At 43.3% G+C, this 24,283-nt stretch overlaps 1 protein-coding gene across 5 annotated transcripts in view; it reads right to left on the bottom strand.

Moving 5' to 3' along the window:
• UBE2V2 (ubiquitin conjugating enzyme E2 V2) overlaps positions 1-24,283 on the bottom strand; it is a 50,671-nt gene that overhangs the window by 11,472 nt on the left and 14,916 nt on the right. For 2 of the 5 annotated variants that reach the window (XM_090039937.1, XM_090039939.1), the window contains exons 2-3: positions 12,561-12,715; positions 2,061-2,186 (exon numbers count right to left, since the gene is read on the bottom strand). In XM_090039937.1, coding sequence (XP_089896063.1) covers positions 2,061-2,186; positions 12,561-12,715 — 281 coding nt within the window. Of the gene's footprint in view, positions 1-2,047; positions 2,187-12,560; positions 12,716-24,283 lie in introns of all 5 variants that reach the window. The other 3 variants (XM_090039941.1, XM_090039938.1, XM_090039940.1) reach the window with 3 other exon arrangements.

The following is a 24,283-nucleotide window of genomic DNA, read 5'->3' as shown; positions in this document are numbered from 1 at the left end:
TGGGTGGACACAAAGGAGGAAGGGGGGTATGCACAGATCAGCTGACACAAAAGAACATTCCAGAAGCAGACACCTCCTGAATAGAAAGCAACAGAGCTACCTTATGATGTTCCTGTTCTGAAGCTAGTATATGCGTGACTAATTTGGTTGTTTCTGCAAGAAGACCTCAAGAGACCATAGGCCATAGGATCAAGACAGTTGAGGACCACTGATCTAATCCTCCCATCTCTTTGATGCTATTCCAGCTTTACAGATCTGGAAACAAGGGAGAGGGGTTAAGCAACTAACTGAATGTCAAAAAAGGGAGTCAAGGGCAGAGTCATGCACAGAACTCAGGTCTCTATCAAACTGACTGCCGTGTGCTCTAACTTCTGCAGCATGCTATGCTCTCAGTTTAAGAAGCCAACTTGGAGCACTAATGGTTGGTACAGTGCTGTGCCATGAACTAGCTGTAAGAGAACAGCATGACATGCACATTAATTAAGCATACTACACAGAACAGTGGTTTGCAAACTGCAGTAAGCAACATTTTGCCTAGGGTACATGCCTGTTAGCAGGCTGCCCCTAAGGTTTGCAAGATCTGCAGGTCCAGGACAGCTTGCCAAGCAGCCTGCCTCTGTGGCAGGAACCAAGCAATTACACCACACAGACTGCCCCTGAAATAAGAACAGCCTTGAGATCTCTGAAGACTTCCTCCCTTTTTCTCTGAAGACTTCCTCCCTTTTTAGGAAGAATTTGATAAGTATGGGTGTTCATTGTGAACAACAACAAAGCTACATTTTGAGATGCCGAAATCTTCTCCATAAAGGAATCTACTTTCTCCACCCAGGTCTATTTTTAGATGAGGAGATCTAACATAAACAGTTGTTTAAGATGATCTGAAACTCATAGGTACGTTCTCATATAAAACAAAGAAAAAAATTCTTCTCCACCACTAAGCTAGGGAGCTAATTACTTGTTTTTAACTCTTGGGAAGAATCTAAAACAAAACTATAAATATATAGTAAAGTCTCATGCACATCCAACATGGCTGATTCTCACACAAAAATTTAGCACTCATACTTATGTTCCAGAACAGAGCTTAGGTAAAGGTCAATGCCTGATTGGCAAACACAGACTTTTATTGAATACAGAGGAACCGAAGTAAAGATTTTCACTATGTAAAAGATTATGATCAAAATAACTGTCAAAATTACTTTAGAGACTTTCTGAAATACTGCAGAAAAGAACACCAGGGTTTATTTAGTCTCATCAACAAACATACTATGCTGCTGCCAAAGAGTGCAGGAGGAGAATCTACTACTCCTTTTCCAGTGGAATAAAGGTACAATATCTTTCAGCTCTTTCCAACTGTTTATTACAGGAGCGTTACATAAAATAGTCCCAAAAGAGATATTATGTTATATCCTAAATATTCACAATTTATATTGTGAAATCAGTATACAGAAAGAAGAATAAAGTGCTGTTCCTTGAGTTGTGGAAAGGGTTAAGTGAAAATATACAATCACCACTTGAACTATTAAAAATGAGTTACTGGGTTGGAAGAAGTGAGAATAAGGAAAGGCAAGCCTGCTAATTATCACAGATGTTTGTTAGCTAAAAGGCAGTAGCCAAAACTGTGGAGACACTGAAATGATCCTTAGAAGGTAAAATAAGGCAGTTGTTGTCAAGAGGCCCGAGCAGTACAGTATTTCATATTCCAGGGTAAACTCAAAACACTCTGCATAGAATGACTGTAGGGAAAGCACACCCAGGCTGCATAACACAAAGTCATTTTATATAAAAGTAGCAACTGTTTCTTACTTTTTTTTTTTTTTTTTTAAATGTGTTCCAATATTGTCATTAACATTAGACTTCACTGACAAGCTACTTTGGAACAAAACTCCAGATCTAAAACGTATATAGCATGCAAGCATTAAAATGTGCTGAAATATAATCTTTATAATGAATGATTTAAATACAAAGGCACGTTCCCACACACCTATATCCTCATCAGATTTTCTACTAAAAATAAAACTGCACAGTAAGAAGGTGCGGTTGGTCTTACCATTTCAACTTACCATTCCATTGGAATTATTTATTCCATTCATATTAATTTTAGTTACAAATCTAACTGTTGGAGGTGCTTCGGGATATTTAGGTCCACACTCTACTTTCAGACTGTATATTCTGTTTTCATAGTTTGTCTAGAAAGCAAAAAGACAGACTAATGCACATTACTGAAAGTTTAAGTACTTGAAAAATAAACTAGCACAGGCAGAAAGGCTCGAGAAGAATATGCAATACGATCATTTTAACTCAGTATTGTTTGTTGATGCCTCTGAAGTACTGTATGATGCATCACAGCTCAAGTGACCTGCATTAGCTGCCCAAGGTTACACACTTTTAACAAAGACATAATATGTGATCATCATTTAAAAAAATACTTGCTTTTGGCATCTAGAATGCTATACACAAATGAAAACTTAAAAAGTTTAAAGGAAGAGGACTAATCCTGATAAACCACAGGCCCTGACCCTGGCACAAGGGCCAATTTACCTACACTTGAACAAGCTGCTCCCACCAACAAAAGGATAAAAACTATAATACTCAGCAATCAGGAAAAGGGAAGAGGTAGATCAAGATAAATCACAAGAAGAGCCAAGAAATAGTCCAGAAAAAAAAAGAGAACAAATAAATGAAACTTGCAAAACATAGTTCTAAAAGGGAACTCCAGGGCAAAAACACCAGGAGTCAAATTCCACAGCAAAGGAGCCAGAATAGAGAGAAAACCAACTGAAGTGCCAGAGGCATTTGTGCTCGAATAGTTAGGCCAGGACTTATGAAAAGGATCTCAGAACTATAATAACTGTACTCTCATACTGGTACCAAGTTTCAAAAGGCAGATATAATAAACTCTTTCTCTGATCTCCCAAGGGGTGACCACAGAAATACCCACCTCATCTATCTGGTTACAAATATATTTATTTTCAAAAGAAGGCCTATTCAATATTACAGCAGTCTAGCTTTGATCAAGATTGAGGGAAGAAAATCTGTGGTCAGAATAACTGATCTGAATTTCCTAAATAAGCTACTGACATTAGTGATTACATTGGACTACACAGGCCAGGATCAACCCACACTGTACATCTGCTTCACTAGCACCAGTGTATGGATATATATGAATAGTGGGAACTTGAAATAGTCAATACACACACATAAAAACTACCCACAATCACCACCCTTGAAATCATGTGCATCAGGTAGGTGCCACACTCCCCAGCAAAAATGTCCCCTCTACAGTCCAATAATCAAGATCCAATTAGAAAGACAGATATTAGAAACCACAGTGATAATGCCACTGTAGAGTGAGTAATATCTTCCCTGGGAGCCCATACACTTTGAGCAGCAACGGGGAAAAAAAAGACACACAGGGAAGACCTCAGAGTGGATACTAGATAGCGTTCATAATTGTCCTGTTTTCTTCCTTTACAGGAAGGCAAAAGCCATCAGAAGAGACAGACATCCCATCTGCTTCTAGGGATCATCACTATCACCAACACCTGCATTAAAGGTTGCTGAAAGAGCTGAGTGCCATTAAGACGTTTCTTTATCATTCAGTGCCAGGAGGAGATTGTCAACTGCATTAACCAAGACTGTCTTAAAGTCTGAGACAGTCTAAAAATTATGTCCAGATATGCCTGAAGCTGTACAGTCATTATTTTTCTAAAAAGATTCAAAATCACAGAAACTGCAGTCACAAGTCAGAAACTACTAATCCACTGGCTACAAGCTACCACAATCCTTTATTACTAATAGGGAAAACAAAGACCCCCACCTCTAAAGCTGAAACCCCAATGAAATTAAGCATGGGCCTACTAAAAAATTATGTCAAATATGCTTCATCTATGGCAGTGGTTTTCAAATTCCCTAAAGTCATGGAACACTTTCACATGTCTTGTTTTGCCATGAAACCCAAACTCCTATCCTAAAAACTCACGTGAAGCCAGATAATCCAGCCACATGATGGCAGCACGCTGCCACCCTGCCTGCTCTGCCATTACCCCCAGTCTCTCTGTGGATCACCTGATGACCTATCACAGAACACACACTGAAAATCACTGATCGATGGCCAAAAAAAAAAGGAAAAAGAAGTGCACAGATAGGAAAGCATGACTGGATGTTTTAACGGATAGGTAATGCAGTCCACTACCCCAGAGAGACATGAGACTGGCTGTATTACAGATGGGACAGAGTATGTGTTCGTAACTACAAAGAACCAGTAGCATTTTGCTCTCAACCGTTAAGGAAGCCCTAGAAGAATGCCCTGAAAATGACAAGTCTCTCAATGCTCCCATTTACCTGGTACAGTAAAACCCAGATTTTTTGTAGAGAAATCATTCATAATCTAGTTATTTCACAACAGGTTACCAAACAGAGAATAAACTTCAGAGCTGGGTGCTGCAGTCTTTATTTCAAAGGGCACTACTCCTCTAAGCAGCTGGCATACAGTTGCAGTGCCATGCAACTAAATTGGAAAAGTTGTATCTTCTGAAATAAAAGGCACTACAAGCAGCTGGAGAACCACAGAGGTCCCAGGCAGCTGCTTGCAGTACCTCTGTATACCCCTGGCTGATTCACAAAGCCCTATCTTCATAGGGGAGGTTACAAATGGGAACCATCTACAGGGTTCTAACATACCAGTATTTGCTCAGGAACCCTATTTCTTCTGTCTGAAACAGCAAAATAGCTTCACTGCAAAAACACAGAGAGGTAGAGCTCAATGGAAGTTTCAAGTGAAACAACTTATTTGCTGAAAATGCATTGGGTGATTCAATTTGCAATTAGGTTTTTTTGGGGGGGGGGTTTGGGGGGGCAGAAAAAATGGAGGAATCATAGTTTTGTTTGAATGTTTCCCAAGTGAACCAACTCATGCAACTTCTAGATGGATTTTTATTTAAAAAATAATTAGGTAAACTTCACTACACACCAAACACTTTGTTTGAAATCAAACAAAATGCTATGGTTGACACACATTTTGGGGAGCAAGCTAAACAGAGGTAAACTAAATAAAATAAATCAATTATAGAAATTAGGGTTGGAAGGGACCCTCAGGAGGTCATCTAGTCCAGCCCCCTGCTCAAAGCAGCACCATCCCCAACTATAGCATTTTAGCCAGGGCTCTGTCTAGCTGGGTCTTGAAAACCTCCAAAGATAGGGATTGCACCACCTCTCTGGGTAACCTGTCCAGTGTTTTACTACCCTCCTAGTGAGAAAATTCTTCCTAATATCTAATTCAAATTTCCTTTGCTGCAACTTGAAACCATTGCTCCTCATTCTGTCATCTGCCACCACTGAGAACAGTCTGGCTCCATCCTCTTTTGAACCTCCCTTCAGGTAGTTGAAGGCTGCTATTAAATCCCCTCTCCGTCTTCCCTTGTCTAGACTAAATAAGGCCAGTTCCCTCAGTCTTTCCTCATAACTCATGTTCCCCTGCCTCCTCACCATTTTTGCTGCCCTCCACTGGACTCTCTACAATTTGTCCACATCCTTTCTGTAGTGGGGGGCCCAAAACTGAACATAGTACTGCAAACATGGCCTCACCAGTGCTCAATAGAGGGGAATAATCACTTCCCTGCACCTACTGGCAACACCACTAGCAATGCAGCCCAGTATATTGTTAGCCTTCTTCTTCTTCTTGGCAACTATGGCACACTGCTGGCTCATATTCAGCTTATTGTCCACTGTAACCCCTAGGTCCCTTTCTGCAGAGCTGCTACCCAGTCAGTCAGCCCCCAGCATATACTAGTGGATGGGACTGCTCTATCTTAAGTGCAGAACTATGCACTTGTCTTTGTTGAACCTCATTAGATTCCTTTTGGTGCAATCCTCCAATTTGTTTAAGTCACTCTGAATCTTAGCCCTAACCTCCAGCCTATCTACTACTCCCCACAGCTTGGTGTCATCTGCAAACTTCCTGAGGATGCACTCTGTGCCATCTTCCGGGTCGCTGATGAAGACATTGAACAAAACTGGCCCCAAGACCAACCCCTGGGGCACTCCTCTTAATACCAGCTGCAAGCTAGAAATCGAGCCATTGATTACTACTCTCTGAGCCTGACGCTCCAGCCATTTTTTTATCCACTTCACAGTCTATTCATCCAGCCCCTACTTGATTACCTTGCATACAAGAATGTTGTGGGAAACCATATCAAAAGCCTTGCTAAAAATCAAAGTATGCCACATCCACCAGTCTCTCCACATCCACAGATTCAGTCATGTCATCAAAGAAGGCAATCAGGCTGGTCAGGCGTGATATGGCCCTGGTGAATCTATGCGGACTGTTCCTAATTGCTTCTTTCTCCTCCAAGTGCTTAGAAATCAATTCCTTGAGGATCTGATCCATGATTTTTCCAGGGACTGAGGTGAGGCTGATTGATCACTAGTTCGCTGGATCCTCCTTCTCTTTTTTAAATATGAGCATTATGTTTGCCCCTTTCCAATCATCCAGGACCTCCCCTGATCAGAATGAGTTTTCAAAGATGATGGCCAGTGGCTCTGCAATCACATCAGCCAACTCCCTCAGCACCCTCAGGTGCATCCCATCCAGCCCCATGGACCTGTACATGTCCAGGTTTTCTAACCAGTCCCTAACCTATGCTTTCACCACTGAGGGCTGCCAAGCTCCTCCACAAACTGTGCTGCCCAATGCAGTAATCTGGGTGCTGACCTTGCCTGTGAAGATCAAGGCAAAAAAAAAAAAAAAAAAAAAAAAACCACTGAGCACTTCAGCCTTTTCTGCGTCCTGTCACCAGATTGCCTCCACCATTAAGTAAAGGACCCACACTTTCCCTGATCCTCCTCTTGCTACTGACATACTTGTAGATACCCTTCACATCCCTTGCTAGCTGCAACTCCAAATGCACTTTAGCCTTCCTGACTTCATCCCTGCATGCCTAAGCAATGCTCTTATATTCATCCCTAGTTATTTGTTCAATTTTCCACTTCTTATAAGCTTCCTTTTTTGTGATTTAGTTTACTGAAGACCTCCCTGCTAAACCAAGCTGGTCTTCTGCCATACTTGCTAGTCTTCTGGCACACTGGGATGGTTTGTTGCTGCACTCTCAATAAGGCTTCTTTAAAGTACAGCCAGCTCTCCTGGGCTCCTTTCCCCCTCAGATTGGCTTCCCAAGGGATCCTGCCTAGGAGTTCCCTAAGAGAGTCAAAGTCTGCTTTTCTGAAGTCTAGGGTCCCTACCCTGCTGCTCTCCATCATTCCTTTCCTCAGGATCCAGGTTCTTCAGAAACTTAATCATCTCATGGTCATTGCTGCCCAAGGTGTCATCCACTACTACATTCCCTACCAATTCATCCCTGTTTCTGAGCAGCAGGTCAAGAAAAGCATGACCCATAGTTGGCATCTCCAACACCTGCACCAAGATGTTGTCCCCAACACTCTCCAAAAACTTCCTGGATTACCTGTGCACCGCTGTAGTGGTCTCCCAGCATATGTCAGAGTGATTAAAGTCTTCCATGAGAACTAGGGCCTGTGATCGGGAAACTTCTGCTAACTTTGAAGAAAGCCTCATCCACGATTTCTACCTGGTCTGAAGGTCTACAGCAGACCCCCATCACAACACCACCCTTGCTACACTCCCCTCTGACCCTAATCCGGAGACACTCAACAGGCCTATCTCCAGTTTCATCCTGGAGCCCTGAGTAATCATATTTTACATAAAGTGTAACTTCTCCTCTTTTCCCTTGCCTGTCCTTCCTGAATAATTTATACCCATCCATGACCACACTCCAGTCATGCAAGCTCCCATCAAGGCCCTCTTATTCCAATCAGGTCGTAGTTTCATAGTTGGTAGGGTTGGAAGGGACCTCAGCAGATCATTGTGTCCGACCCCCTGCCATGGCAGGAAAAAGTACTGGGGTCAAACGACCCCAGCAGGGTGTTCAACTAGCCTCCTCTTCAAGACCCCCAGGGTAGGAGCCAGCACCATTTCTCTTGGAAGTTGGTTCCAGATCCTAGCCACCCTAATCGTGAAGTAGCTCTGTGACTGCAAGGACTTCTAGTTCTCCTTGCTCATTTCCCAGGCTCCATGCATTTGTGTACAGGCACCTGAGGTAAGTAGTTGATTGACCTGATTTTGCAGGAAGTATGAGAGCACCTCCCCTACTGCCCCCCTGCTTGCTCTTCCTCCAGGGCTCCTGCTCCCCCACTTACCTCAGGGCTTTGGCTTCCATACTGCAACGAGCCTAGTTTAAAGACCTCCTCACTAAGTTAGCGAACCTGTCTGTGAAGATGCTCTTCCCTCTCTTTGTCAGGTGGATCCCATCTCTTCCCAGCAATCCTTCTTGGAAGAATATCCTGTGGTTGAAGAAGCCAAAGCCCTGCTGGTGACAACACCTGCACAGCCAAGTACTGATCTGCAGGATGCACCTGCCCAGGCTCCTTCTCTTGACTGGAAGGATCAACAAGAACACAACCTGAGCCCCAGAACCCTCACCCTTTTACCCAGAGCCCTGCAGTCACTTTTCATCTGCTCAGGGTCTCACCTGGCAGTATTACTGGTGCCCACATAGATGAGCAGTGTGGAGTAGTGGTCAGAGGGCCAGATGACCCTCGGTAGCCCCTCCATGACATCTTGGATCCAGGCAAGCAGCAGACCTCCCGAGACAATAGGTCAGGTCAGCGGATGGCTTCCGCCATCCCCTGCAAAAGGAAGTCTCTAACCACCACCACCCATCGCTTCTTCTTGGTGGTGGTCATCTCAGCCCTTCCACCGTGGTAAAGCCTGGCCTGTCTCCCTTCACCAATGGAACATGCTCCTCCCTCTCTGTTGCTAGGGCTGCACATCTCTCCTCCAGACGAACCACTGCAGGTGGAGGTAAAGATCTCTGCTTGCTGCCAGAATCACAAGCCTCCAGCATCCACCTTCTTGGGTGTCCATGTCCTCTCCCTTCTCTAGTGCTGCCTCTGGCATTTCTTTCTCCACAGTCCCAGACATCTCCTCCAGCATCAAATCAATGAACTCCTCATGAAGGACGATGCTTCAGAGCCTTGCCACCTCCTCCTGTAGCTCTCTTGCCCGTTCCCTGAGAGACACCACCAGGAGGCACTGCTCATACCCCCCATCCTGGCAGTTACTGGAAAGAATGTTCACAAACCGCAGTTCCCACACTGCCAAACCTGGACCTGGGTGGAAGCATCTGAGGTAAGTGGTCCTGCCTGGACAGAAACCTCACAGGTGCAAGCTGAGGCATTTGCACAGCTCAAGACAAATCACGTAGGAGAAGCTCTTAACACTCTGGACAGCATTAACTATTTCCTCTATTTCCTGCCAAAAGCTACACGTTTTAAGCTGCTCTGCTTGTCCATCATGCATCTTTCTACCACCCCTAAAATTACATATAGCGCTGTAGCTGGCTTGGGTATTAAGTGTCATGATTAAATGCCTTTCATAGTCTATAAGTACATTCAGCTATTATTTTTTAATATATGCACTCTTAACTAGGCAGCATGACAACATTTTGATCCCCAGTTTCCATTTAATATCAAACAATTAGGAAACACAGAAATTAAAAAATTCTAAGAATGTCTTGAATGCTGTAATGTGATTCTTAAAAACACAGTAATCAAGAGTAAAAGAGAATGAGTTAGGCCAGAAAGTGAAGGAAGATATATGTGAAAGACAATGTGAATGGTTTTGCCAATGCACCTGAATCACAAACTACCTTGTGTTCCTATTTACCAGAAACAGCCATGGGTGGATCCAGGATGTTGTAAAGTGGAGTGTGAGAGAAGTGATCGGTATGGCTGGGGTCCTGTTCCCACCTTCCCCCCAACCTCTAGTGGGACAGGCACACCATGCCACAAGAGCCCCTTCTTGAAGTCCCCAAATCATGCAAGAATCCTCACATCCTCACTCCTTCCCCCTTCTGCTCCCCTCTATGCTCAGCATCCTGCATCCTTCCCCTCCCTTTTGCTTCCTCCCCTACCTGCTTCTGCTGCTGTCCCCAGCTGCCCCAGGAGTGCAGGGAGCTCCAGAGCTGCTTCTGTCCAGCTCTAGCTGGGCTGAGTAGGGAGCTGGACTCAGCTGGGGACAGCAGCAGTGGGGGCAGGCAGGTTTCCTCCTACCTAAGGCTGTTCCCAGGCTGGTGGGGGAACACCTAGAAGGTGGGGGGAAAGATCAAGAAGGAAGAAGAACCCATCTACTGCTGCTGCTGCTGTCCTAGGCTGAACCCAGCACTTTGCACAGCCCAGTTGGAGCACAGCAAGAGTAGCTCTGGAGGTCCTTCCACCCCACGGCAGCCAGAGACAACAGCAGTGATGGGTGGTGGGGCAGGGGCATGCCACTGAGTACAGAGGGGGAAGGAGGGGGGAATTCTTACCTGATCTGGGGACTAAGTCCCTGGGTGCTGCTCCCATGGTGTGGTCTGAAAGGGAGGTACACCCACCTCTGGTAACAGCCCATCGTTCAACTGTCTTGATAAGAAATGGGCCAACGTTAACTACACAGTTGCTTGTGGCCTGGAATTACCAATATTTTTTTTGACTGTCTGACATCACAACTGGGCCACAATATTAACCACCACTAGAATCTGAACTCTTCAGTACTGGTTCCAGTCTTCCATAGCTAATAAGGGTGCAGAGTATTAAGAGTTCAATATTTTTTTACTCCAACTTACTTGCTTACTTCTGTTCACTCTTATCCCCAACCCGTTTTCAACTTCTACAAGACTGATACCTCCTACTGCTTTCCAACCTGAGCCCCTGGATAGACATGGCTTGAAACACTCCAAATGCCCTGGAAATGCTCCAACCAGCAATCATACAGATGAAAGAGTGAAACATGGGGGGAACGGGACATCAGAAGACTGAGCAACCCTCCCCCTCCTTACTGCATCACCTGGCTAGTGAACAATGCTACTGTGTGCAATCACAGAAATTTTGAAGTACTCTGAAAAAAAGCACAGGGTAGTGCACATCTATACACAGCACTAAAGCCTATGAATTTGAAATGTTCCAAATCTGAACAGAATTTGGAGTGCTCCAAATACACACTTGACCATGCCCTAAAAACAGCCTTTTCCTCTCCATGATACGTACCTAAATCCACACAAAGTTTGAAATCATTTTAGCTTGTAAATGTGAAATAATGCACTATGTAAAAAGTGAAAGCAAGTAAAAGTAAAGGACCCCCTTCACCCAGGTCCAATGAAGGACTGACCAACTCTGCACAGCCCCAGTGGTCATGCAAATCCCTGCCTCAGAATCATCCTAACCCAATCCTTAAAACAGTGAGAGTTCTAGTCTGCTCTGCTAATAATTACAATCTAGAAGTCTTTCTTCTGGGATCTAAAAAGAAATAACCAAGTAATTACGTGGTCTTTAGAGAGGATTGTGTGTGGGTTTTATAGAGATGCTACATTAAGAAATTGTGTGATATCACTACCGTTAACAACACTGATTAGCCTTTCACTTAATTCTACAAATTTCTCACATTCTAGCCATCACAATATTTCTAAGAATACTGCTTCACTGCAGAATTAAATCTAAAAAGGATGGATGATATGTAGTGAAAGGGCAGTTGCACATCCCAACAAAACCTGACTACGATAACCTGGCTGATACAAGCCACATCTCCACGTTAATAATGGAAATGCTTTAATATATACCTAATACCCCAGGCAGCAACAGCTTCAAAGGATAACTCCCTCACACAGATCACTTAGTAGTAGGCAACCATCAAGCCTCTAGATTAGCAGTTCTGAACCTTTTCCAGTCAATGTACCCCTTGGTCTCAGGGTGAGACTTCATGTACCCCCTTTCAATGGGAAATTAATTTTTCGACCTGTTAGACAGTATATGAAATATATCTCATGCATCTCCTGATGAGGTGTCACATACCCCCTGGGGGTACATGCACCCCCCGGTTCAGAAACACTGCTCTAGATCATGGTGTACATGTAAGAGGTTAAGTCAGGTGCCTCATGAATCCACATGCATAGAGTCCTGCAGCTATCACACCAATACCTCCAACACTCTTGCCTAGGCAAGAGTATAAAGGCTGCCCAAAACCTATCCTCCTCCACCCCCCATTGGATTCTGTCTCAAAGGTCTAAAGGCCAGACCGAATCCAGATGTTCGGTGCCTTAAGGGTTGCTCCTTCTTTAATAATAATACAAATAACTGAGGACATGTAGAATTGCAATCTTTGCTAAGTCAAAGAAAAGCATAAAAACTGCCTGCTATGTGAACTTTGGGCCAATGAAATGTCCCTATGCAGCTCCTCCTAGCTTTTCCACAAATTTTAAGGAATTCAGACTTGGATGTGGAAAACTCACCACTGCTATCTACAAGCTTGCTGGGATATATCTACATATACTAGATATTAGCCTCACATATTTAACTCAAGTGAATCTGCAGGCTCCAATTAGCAATAAATTGGTGATAACTTGTGACAGACCACCACAACTATACTTTAAAACATGTTTCTAATTTCCTCTCTGAAATACAAGTTTAACACAGGATTTGATGCTGTCAACAAACTTAAGAGAAAAGTTTTTACTTGCCATACTGACCCTTGGTGGCCCAATAATCATGCCTGTCCACCTTGTAAGTGTCATATCTTCATCATCCTCAAGTCCCCAGCTTACTGTACCATCGCCTACTCCTTTTTGACCTTCTTCAAGTTCTTCCAACAAGCGAAAATTACGGGGTACTTTAACTATTAAAAGAAAGCAGATGAATGTAAGTAGCAATGTTTATAAATAAGAAAAGATAGCTCAGTAATTATTAAATGCAGTCTGCATTACACCTTAAAATCATAATAATCATTCAGAAATACAAATCATATTTTAACAAAGTAATGCTGGCAACCATTTGAAATGAAGTAATTATGTTACAGGAGGAACACAGCATCAATATTAAATGGAGGGCAGCCAATTAATTATTACTATACAGTAGCAAGATGTCAAATTATGTGGGCACTGATGCTAAGCATATTAACCATAATATTTAAGGAAACAAAGTATTAAGGATTTAAATGTTAAACTTTGTTTCCCACTTACAGAACTATTGCTTTTAGCTGATGATTTTCAAAATGAATTCAAGTTCTACTTATCTGAATTTTTGCATTACATAATTGCAATATTTTGCATTCCTTACTTAAATGAAAATGATTTGAATTGTAAAATATATTTTTCTAAAATATATATTGTGTTCTAAAATGGCTTAAGGGCTTGTTCTGTCAGCCTCCCCCAAACGATATTACAACTGAACTAGCCAATAAATAATCATCATCCACTACAGTTTTTGAAAAAAAAATTCACAGATCTCAAAGCTCTTTACAAAAGGAAGATAAGCATTTCCCTCATTTGTGGGAAAACAATGCAAGACACAGAAAGGCAAAACAATTTTTTTTCCAGCACTACCAGCAGGGCATTAGCAGAGCCAACAGAACATAAAGGACTGAGTGTTTTTAGAGATGAAAAATGAGGCTCCCAGTTATTTACATTTTATTCTATTATTACAATGCAAAGAAAGTCTACCTATACATTAATAATTAAGAGAAAATGTAGATTATATGTACTAAAATACAACTTCTGCTTTCAGTGGCTTTTGCATGTCAGATCGAGAAGATTGAGATAACAACATGGCTTTGCATATCACATTAGGAGAATCAGCTGCCAGAGCAAAGATAAAAACTAACCAACGTGTAATACGGTCAGTGTCTGTAACCCTGGAAAAAAAAAAAAACCACACAGGAGTACTCAGCAATTATAACCTAGTTTTCATCTTTGGTCTTATTTTTGATCGCTTACATCTTTCTGAAGAAGTCATCTCTAGGATAAAATCTCTCTCCAGCTGACAACAAATAAGGTAATGCCTTTGTAGGCATCTTGTTTCCTTTCACCTGTTCTAGTGTTCTAAAAGTAATGCTAGCAAGTTTTATACTTTGAAGTTTATTAGACACGTTCTTGCATTTGGAGAACTCAAATAGTTGTAAAACTTCAAAATTAAGGTCATTCATAGCATTTAAACACACTGCTAATTTTGAAAAAAGGGTTGAGAAACAGTAAAAATAGTAGTTATATCACACCAAATCCTTATCAATTAAGGGCCCACCTCTGACAGTACTTAGTACCCACTGTTCCCAACACTAGTTGAAAATGCTCAGCATTATGCCACAGTTTCATAGTTGGTAGGGTCGGAAGGGACCTGAGCAGGTCATCAAGTCCAACCCCCTGCCATGGGCAGGAAAGAATGCTGGGGTCAAACGACCCCAGCAAGGTGACTGTCTAGTCTTTTTTTTAATACCCCCAGGGTAGGAGTGAGCACCACTTCCCTTGGAAGTTGGTTCCAGATCCTAGCCACCCTGACTGTGAAGAAATGTCTCCTGATATCTAGCCTGAATCTACTCTCAGTCAACTTATGGCCGTTACTCCTTGTTACTCCTGGTAGTACTCAGGGGAACAGGGACTCTCCCCCTGCTTGCTGGTCTCCCTTGGCCAGTTTGTAGACAGCTACCAGATCCCCTCTCAGCCTTCTCTTGTGGAGGCCTTCACTCATAGGACCTGCCCTGCTGCCCCAGATCATGCGAGTGGCCCTCCGCTGAACCCTCTCGATGCTGGCCACATCCCTCCTGAAGTGTGGCGTCCAGAACTGGATGCAGTACTCCAACTGCAACGTGACCAATGTCACATGGGGGGGAGGATCACCTTGTTGGACCTGCTCGCGATGCATCTGTGGATGCATGACAAGGTGCGGTTAGCCTTCCTGACCGTGTCCCCACATTGGCGGCCCATGTTCATTTTGGAATCAATAATGACACCAAGATCTTTTTTCTGCCTCTGTGCTGACTAGAAGGGAGTTCCCCAGCCTACAGGTATGGTGCTGGTTCTTCCTCCCCAGGTGCAGTATCTCTCACTTGTCAGTACTGAATCCCATCCAATTCTCATCCGCCCACGCCTGTAACCTGTCTAGATCTAGTTGCAGTCTGTCCCTCTCCTCCAGCATGCCCACTTCTCCCCACATTTTAGTGTCATCTGCGAATTTGAACAAGGTGCTTTTCACCCCCTCATCCAAGTCGTTGATGAAGATGTTGAACAGTGAGGGCCCAAGGACCAAGCCCTGGGGGGCCCCACTGCTCACATCTCTCCATGTTGAAAAAGACCCATCCACCACCATGATGCAATACGAAAAGTTATTCAAGCACAACATTTCAATGTGTGATTTGGTATGAACATCATTCCAACCAACTCATATTTCAAGTTGCTTTGTGTTATTGTAGGGGAGAAAGGGGGAGGGTTAGGAATGGAGCATCAACAGGTAGTAATTTTCCCAACTCCCAAGAATACCAGTTGGGATGAAGTCTAACTGCAAGGGAATGAAGCATTACTTGGGACCTTGCCTTTACCTCTAAACGAGCTTTCGGTAATTAATGTGTGCAAACTATCTGCAGGTATAAACACAATGAAGACAAGGCACTGCAGCTAGGTAAACTCACTGAGATCATCCTATCCATCTGTGAAAGAACATGCCTGTGCACCCCTCACCAGACTGCTGTCCTGAATCCCAGCACTGGAGGTTCAATACGGGGTCCACCATCCTTTGTCTGGATACATCTCTTGGGATCTGGCATTCAACTGCTCATCCCCCAAAGTAATTCTCGATTCCTTAGACTCCTAGCATGCTTAAACACAGTATATTTGGAATTTCACCCCGTTGACAGCCTTTCAGGAGGTACAAGACAGAAGAGAGCAAACAGGGGTTGGCACATTGTTTCTAAACCACCACTGCTTTCCTTAGGAGACAAAGAATGGGAAACTACAGACCAAGAAGAAACAAACAACCTTAGCAAGCTTCTCACAGTACAACTGAAGTGCCTATCTAGAGATAAAGTACAACACTTTATCTCTAGATAGCTCACATACCCAGAATTCCTTAGCAATGAAGGCAAGTCCTCAGTCAAGCAAGATTTCACAGTGAGGCCACAATGATTGCAGCTTTTAACCCAATTTTTAATCCCTTAAATGTTTTATGTAATCACCCACCATTACACTAAAATTGGTGGTAGCAGTGCCCAGGGGCGCTACTCAGGAGACCAGGCTCAGCATCTCTAATGTCAGCCAGCATAGATTTGGAAGTGCCGAACTGTTTACTCTAACATTTCCACTCTTCTCAGTATGAATAAAACTGCTCTGGTGTTACCAAGATTTACCCATATAACAGCACTGGATTAAACAAAAAGAAAGTTTTTGAAGCCATTCAGTTAAATCAGTGCAAATCCTCTGTGGACATATGTAGATCAATTTATAAACCAATCTACTCAGTTAAGTGTGTCCATACAACAATCTGCATCAACTGAACCAAGTTGCTTTAAAAAAAAAAAAAAGAAAGACAAGCAATTAGAACAATACAACTTTAATTTAAGCAAGACTTGACAGCAGTAAATTTTGGTACAGTAAAGGACCTAGTCTATATTATAGCAAGCATTAATAGGAATTTCTGTATCTAAGAATGAAATTTTTCTATGTAAAAGACTAAATTTACCAAGAAAAGACTTTGAGTCTCTAGGTCACTTGTTTCCAACCTTTGCTCATTATTATTGTCCATAGGCAAGCAAGTAACTTGCTGCAGGCAACTGTGTAGTTTGATCTTTCTCTGTCAACCTGAAGAAACATAACTGTGGAAAGCAAAATTTCTTGTGGCCACAGGCAACACTGGAGTCTTTCTGAAAGCTGCTTGTCACATCAAAGGATCCCTTATAGCACCCCATTTATATGCATCAGCAGATAAAGTCACATGTCTGTGTCATTCAGAAACAGGCAGAACACTTAATGATTCAAGGTCCTGATGTAATTGATATTTGAGAGGTTAAGAGCAGGGAATACTAAACACTACTAGGAAAATAGGAGTTTCTACCCTGCATCAAACTGTTGGTTCATTTCGTTCAGAATTCTGTGCCAATGGCCAGCACCAGATGTTTCAGAACAAGGAGCAAAAAAATGCCATAGTATGCAGATGTCAGAATCTACCTACCAGAGAAATCTCATCCTAATCCCTACTGTTTAGGGACTGGCTCATAAGAAGCGTGAGGATTTCTGACAACCATCTCACTCTTTGAATCTTCCTAAACTCTTAACCTATTAAAGGCTATGTCTATGCTAGAAAACTTGTAATATGGACACAGTCATACCAACAATCCTCATTCCATACTGATATATATAGTAAAGCCACCCTGACAGGTAAAACAAGTTACACTGGTAAAAAGCATTTTTTCCAATTTAACTCCAACTATACCTGATTCTGCCAACACAGCTATACCATTCATGGATCATGGAGCTTCAAAGTCCTGATGAACAAAAAATGTCAGCAAAAAATCTGGTCTGTAGACTATCTTACCAATATTGAGCACCTGCTGAAATCTGGGTCTAAAGCAGTTAAACTGAACTTTTAATTAAATAGCAAGTAGGAAGGAAAAAAGGGGGAAAATAATTGACTTCAACAAGGGAATCACACTTAACTAAAACTCCAGGTTACTAACAAGTTAGGCTATTTCCTTTGCAGTTTCAGGAAAAATTTCAGCTCCACAAAACTAAACTACAGCTCACTTTCAGAAAAAAAAAAAAGTAGAATCCAAGAGCATTTAGGAAAGCAAAGCACCAGTCTTTTCATTACACTACTTAAAGTGAAAAAAGTTGTACTTTGAAATTAACAGTAGAGTCCACACTTTAGAATAAAACATAAGAAATAAAGGAAAGAAAAAAGTGTGTTAATTCCCCAGTTATTTCTCTATGATTTCCTTGTTCCTATAACTTTGCCTAAGAGTAGTTTCAATGTACTTCAATGAAATGATATTTCATGACTTTTTACTGTGCCATTGCTTAGTCAACCACCAGACAGACTCCTAAACCTAATCTAACAACTGTAAACCTATTGATTTTTTTCCCTGAATCTCTTCAGCCAAGCTATCAATTTCTGCTATGAAGTCTTCTATACTGCTAATATAGACTATTAGGAGAGTATACATTTATCCTGGACTGGCAAAATGGAGAAGTAAACTTATGATTCTAGCAGCAGTACTGGACTCATACAAGGAACAGCACAGAGAATGAGGTGAAACTGATTCCAGCTCCTAATGGACAAACCATTATGAAAGTTTGTATTATACTTGCAATATATTTATATTTTGCAACAACATTCTACTCATCTTAGTGATTTAGGTATGTTAGACCAGTAGTGCCCAACCTTTCCCTTGGTGGGCCGGATTGGCAGCGCCCAGTCTGCCCACAGGAGAGGTCCAGCCAGTGTTCCAGATCCGGCACCCAGGTGGGTACCATCTGGCCATGTAGAGGCGGCCAAGAGGCAGGCCAGCCCCAATGCAGCTACATAGAGAAGGAAGGCGGCATGGCCCGGCACTGCCGGGGTGGGGGGACATGGCCAGGCCCCAACCTGGCTCCATGGTGTTGGGGTTGGTCCACAACCCCTTCACAAGAAGGGAGGGCATAGACCCATTCCTGCAGCAAAAAAGGGCATGGCCCAGACCTAACCCAGCCCTGCAGTGGGGAGGGGGGTATGGCTCAGCTCCAACCCAAAACCAAGGTGGGGGGCATAGCTTGGCTCTGACTGGCCAGGTACTGGGTTCTGGGGATTGGGGGGGAAGGGGGAAGAGAGGAGGAGGAGGAGGAGAGGTTCAACCCAGCCCTGCAGTGGGGGAGGGTGGCCATATTAATGGCCACTGCTCCCCCACCACCCAATTTTCGGACCAATGGGGAGTCCCGTGGGTCTATGCCATGGCTTTGTGGGCTGCGCTTGGCCTGTGGGCCGAGGGTTGAACACCCCTGTTTTAAACTATATATATGCACTTTCACCACTGACATGTTGATTATAAGACAGGAAAAAAAACAAGCAGACCACAAGTAAGTCCCAGAAACTATAACCTCTATTGTTGCTCAAATGTTTCCCCAAAAGCAGGGTAAAATCCTAGTTTTACTACTGTGCCAAATACTTTGTACTGGCACAGAAAATGACCAGTATTTCAGCATTTTATGCTTTTTTTGGGGGGGGGTAGTAGAAGCACCAAAACTATCTTTGTAGACTAATTAAGACAAAACCAGAACCATAGACTAGAGAGATATGTATATATTTAAAAACAGTTAAACTGGACATCAGAACAATAAGCTGCACTTCCAGAAATAACACATTACACTAATATTAGAAGGCCCATCTAAGGCCGCATACAGGCATTACATTTCTACTGGAACTCTCCCTAGAAGTGTACAAGCATTCATTCAAACTCTTCCTAAGAAAGCATGTTCCCCTCTGGAAGGAAGGACTTCACACCTGGAAGACCTCCTCTTCAAGAGTTTCTCTCAAAAATAAATACCTGTATGCTGCTTCACTCTCCTTAAGGCCTGGTTTGGCACCCCCAGTCTGGGGAAGTGAGGGAAAGTTTTCCCTGACACCACTCCCCTTCTGCAGACCAGACCAGAAGAGTGGAACAGCCACTGCTCCCCATGCCTAACCCAGACCAGGATCACCCCATGGAAAGTTGGTACTGCACCCTCTCCCAAAAATAATTCTCAGAAATTTTCACCACTAAAAGTAAATATTTGTTCATACCCTGAGTCAGGGCTGTCCAATTTCCAAGTAGACAGGGGCTGAATATGCCCCACAGGCTGCTCCAAGTGAAGTGATGAGCCCCTAGGCTGCATACTATGTTGACACCCCTACACTCACACAGCCCCAGACTCACCCCCAGCTCTTCTAGCCATGCCATGCTGTGTTGCTCCAACCACTGAGGTGTGGACAGGCAATGAAAGACAGAAAAAGGAAGGGGAGCCGAGAGGCTCCAGCTGCTGTTATAGTCAGAGTGATAGAGGGAGCAGCTGCCAGGAAACAGCCCAAAGAATGCAACTCTTAACTGCTTGTGGGTCACATCCAGCTGCAGAGGATCCACTGCCTGTGGTCCATATGGATACCAATGACATGGGGAAGTATATATAGCAAGAGAGGCCCAGGCAGCTAAATTTATGCTGCTAGGCAAAAGGTTAAAGTCCAGGACCATCACAGTAACATTCTCCAAAATGCATCCAGTGCCACTTGAAGGCCCACATAGACAGGAAGAGCTCCAGAGTCTCAACATGTGGCTGAGGAGATGGTGTAGGAAGGAGAGGTTTAGGAACTGGGGAACTTTTTGGAACAAAAGGAGCCTGTACAAGAGAGATGGTCTCCACCTAAACCAAAATGGTACCAAATTGCTGGTACATAATATTAAAAAGATGGTAGAGCAGCTTTTTAAAGTAGTAACTAGGGAAAAGCCAATAATTGTAGAATAGCATATGATTCAAATCAACACATGCTACAGGGGTGAAGCTATAAACAACAGCGATAAAAAACAAGATAGGAGTACTCAGGTGAAACACAGACAAGATCATAAACAAACAGATTTACAGATTAAAAGATCATATACAAGTAGCCAATAAGAAGTATAAGTGATGTTATATGGATGTCAGAAGTCTAAGATCCAGGCTGGGGAAATGTAAATACTTAGCAGTAAATAAAAATATTAACATAATGGGTCTCTCAGAAACATGGTGGAATGAGGAGAAAAACAAACAAACAAAAATCAGTGGTACACTGTAAAACCAGGATACAAGTTATACAGGAATGACAGACTAGCTCATACTCATTTGGGGCGGGGGAGGGGGGAACACGTGACTCTCTATATCAAAGACCGCATCAGATCAAATAGGGTAGATTTTTTTAACTGGTAAGATTTCATAGATGTATAGATTTCATAGCCGGCTGGAAGAGACCTCACAAGATCATCAGGTCTAGCCCCCTGACCACAGGGCAGGAAGTCAGCTAGAAAACTGGGTCAAATGATCCCAACAAGATAGGTAACCAAGTATTTTCTGAAAGTATCCAGAGTAGGTGCTTGCACCACCTCTGAGGGGAGCCTATTCCAGGCCCTGGGGACTCAGACAGTAAAGAAGCTTTTCCTTACGTCCAGGCTAAAACAGTCTTCCAGGAGTTTGTGACCATTGGACTTTGTCTTCCCTTGGGGTGCCCTGGTGAACAGACGCTCTTCCAGTTCCTGATGCACACCCCTTACGTACTTATAGGCTGCCACCAAGTCACCCCTGAGCCTTCACCATTCCGGGCTGAAGAGTCCCATGACTCTCAGCCTCTCCTCATAAGGCCCGCTGCTCTCTAGTCCTCTAATCAAGAGAGCTGAGTGGCTCTCTTCTGGACTCTTGCAAGCTTCTCCACATCCTTTCTGAATTCAAGAGCCCAGAACTGGATACAGTATTTCAGATACTCAGACTTAGTGGCTGCAAAGCGGAACAATGACTTCCTGAGTCTTGCTTGAGATGCATCAGCAGATGTAAGCCAGAGTTTTGTTTGCGTTGCTGGCTGCAGCACTGCATAGGTGGCTCATGTTCATCTTGTGGTCAATCATGACCTCCAAGTCTCTCAGTCGTGGTGCTAGCAGGTGTAGCACTGCCAAGCCCTTTAGCGTGGTGTAGGTTTTTTCTCCCAAGGTGGAGCACCTTGCATTTCTCAGTGTTAAATACCATATCAGGTTTTGATCCACCCACTTGTAAACCTGTCGAGGCTGGCCTGGATGACAGCTTATGCTCTAGGGTGACTGCACTTCCCCATAGCCAGTCCACTTCTGACAGAGTCCAAAAGATGGGTACCACAGAATCACTGTGGATAGAAATTGCATGTTTCAATAGAAAAAAGGTACATATTGGGACTGTTATCAATCCCCAAACCAGGACAGCAGCAGTGAGCTAGAAATGCTAATGGAACTGAGCAGCTGCAAAAGCAGAAAACATGGTAATAATGGATGACTCCAATTATCCACAAAATCTAACCTCATTTTGGGATACAGAGACTAAATTTCTTGAAATTATAAAAGATTGCTTTCTAGAGCAATTCATCCTGAAACCTACAAGAGAAAAGGCCATTTATGACCTAGTCCTAAGTAGTTTACAGGATATTGTTCAAAGGGTTTTGCTGAGCCACCCTGTGGTAGTGACCACACTGCAATTTAACTTGACAATCACATAGGGCAGGAGATAAGAAAATCTACCAAAGTAGCTTGTAACTTTAAAAAGGGAGACTACCAAAGTGAGGAAGCTAATTAGACAAAAGTTAAAAGGGACCCCTAAGGCAGTAAACAGCTTGCAAACGGCATGGGAACTCCTTAAGAACAACACACACAGATCAAATGCATACTACGAATCAAAAAAATAAAATAAAATGAACGGACCAAAAGCAAGCCAGCATGGTTTAATGACCAACTTGTAGAGGCAATGAATAGAAAAAAGCTTCTTGCAAAAAGAAGTCAAAACTTAATAAAAATAAAAAAGCTCAAACTCTGGTAAATCAAATGTAAAACTGTAGTAAGACAAGCTAAGATAGAATTGGAGAAGAACTAGAGACCCAAAAGGTAACAATAAACATTTATTTAAATACATTAGAAGCCAAACACTTGCCAGGCAATCATTTGGCCTTTACATGATCAGGGTGTAAAATGGTGCACTAAACAAGGATGGAGCCATTGCCAAGAAACCAAATGCATTCTTTGCATCAAGTCTGTGGAGCTGACCCAAACTGAGGTTTGGATAGATGAGGTCATAGAAGAAACCGATAAACTAAACAGCAAATAACCAGAACCTGATAGTATTCATCCTAGGGTCCTGAAGGAGCTCAGACAGAAATTGCCTGACTCCTAACTGCAGTGTACAACCAATCACTAAAAACAGCCTTGGCACCAAAAAACAGGAAGGGTACCAATGTGACTCCAATATTTGAAAAGCATTCTCGAGAGCGGGGCGAGCAGCACTGGGAAGGGGGCTAGAGGATGGGCTAGTCACCCTAAAATTCACCATAGCCCCTTACCCACCTCCAGCACCAACACCACCCACTTCTCCCAACCCAAGCTCAGCCCCAGCCCAGCCCCCACACCGGGAAGAGGCTAGTGCAGCCCTTGGCCCCAAGTCCACAGCCCACCCTCATGCCACGCACAAATCCAGGGGACACATGACCCCCATGCCTCCCTCAGGGGCTCATGAAGTGGCAGGAGCCATCCCCTCTTCCCACTCCCCACACCACACAAGCTGCCTGGAGGTCTGCCATGCCCCACTCCCTCCCTCAGCATGGGCCTTAATCTCTGGGCCTTGGAGACCTTGATCCACATGCCTTTCCCTCATCTCCAAGCTGCTGGGCTACATATGAACTATAAGATTGGTATCAGCTGATATGGCCAGTTAATAATAAGCCAAAAAAAAGTTTATTGGTGCACCCCTACTAAGTCCCTCAATCAGGTAAGAATCTTCCCTTTCCCTCTGTGCTCAGCAACACATCCCTTCGCTTCCAGCCTCCCCACCCCCTCAGCCCTGACACCTACTGCTGTCACTGTCCCCAGCTGTTCCCCACAAAGCCCAACTGGAGCAAGACAGGAGACACTATGGATCCTCCCATCTGGCCCCTAGATCAGCCAGGACAGTGATAGCAGCAGATGAGGGAGGGGAGAAAATAAGAGGGGAACAGGATGTGCCACAGGGAGGGCGGGGGAAGGCGGCGGCAAAGCCTCTATGTGCTTCTCCAACAGCATCGACTGAAAGGGGTGGGGTGGGGGGCAGGAGGAAGGGGCCATGCCACTGCCCCCACCTCTGGATCCCCCGAGTGGGAAGGAAGAGAAGAAAGAGGTTTGCAAACATTAAAACTGCAGTGAAAAGGTTCAACTTAACAGACACGCTGGAGCCACCTAATTTTTTAAAAATTTTAATTGAGTATATTTAAATATTTATTTGCATCAGACTGAGGATTCAAAACAAGAATAAATTTGTACTGCCCTAGACTTTTATTAAAATCTATAATGAACTAAATAGAAAACCATTTTTATATGCCACCACTGCAGAACTGCCAGTCTTTTTTCTCCCCAGTTTTGTTTTGGGGTTGTTGGGTTTTTGGTTTTTTGTTGTGTGGTTTTTTGTTGTTTTTTTTTGGGGGGGGGGCAGGGAGAGGAGTTGGTATAAATTAAGACCTGACCTCACAAATATTCAGATAAATATTAATTGTACTAATATGACTAAATCTGACTGACAAGAGGACTACTCATTTAGCTAAAATTTTAAGCATTATACTCATTTTAGCATCAGAGGTAAACATTTATTTTTAATAGGAAGGTGTTTTGCATCACATCTTCCACTTCAAAATATAATTGCTTCAATGCAAATAAATACAGAGGTTTAGGTTTTATATATACACACAC

Source organism: Crocodylus siamensis, chromosome 3 (assembly GCF_052110815.1).
Source record: "Crocodylus siamensis isolate JL-2025a chromosome 3, ASM5211081v1, whole genome shotgun sequence".
NCBI lineage: Eukaryota > Metazoa > Chordata > Crocodylia > Crocodylidae > Crocodylus > Crocodylus siamensis.
This window is presented reverse-complemented; position numbering and strand designations above follow the sequence as displayed.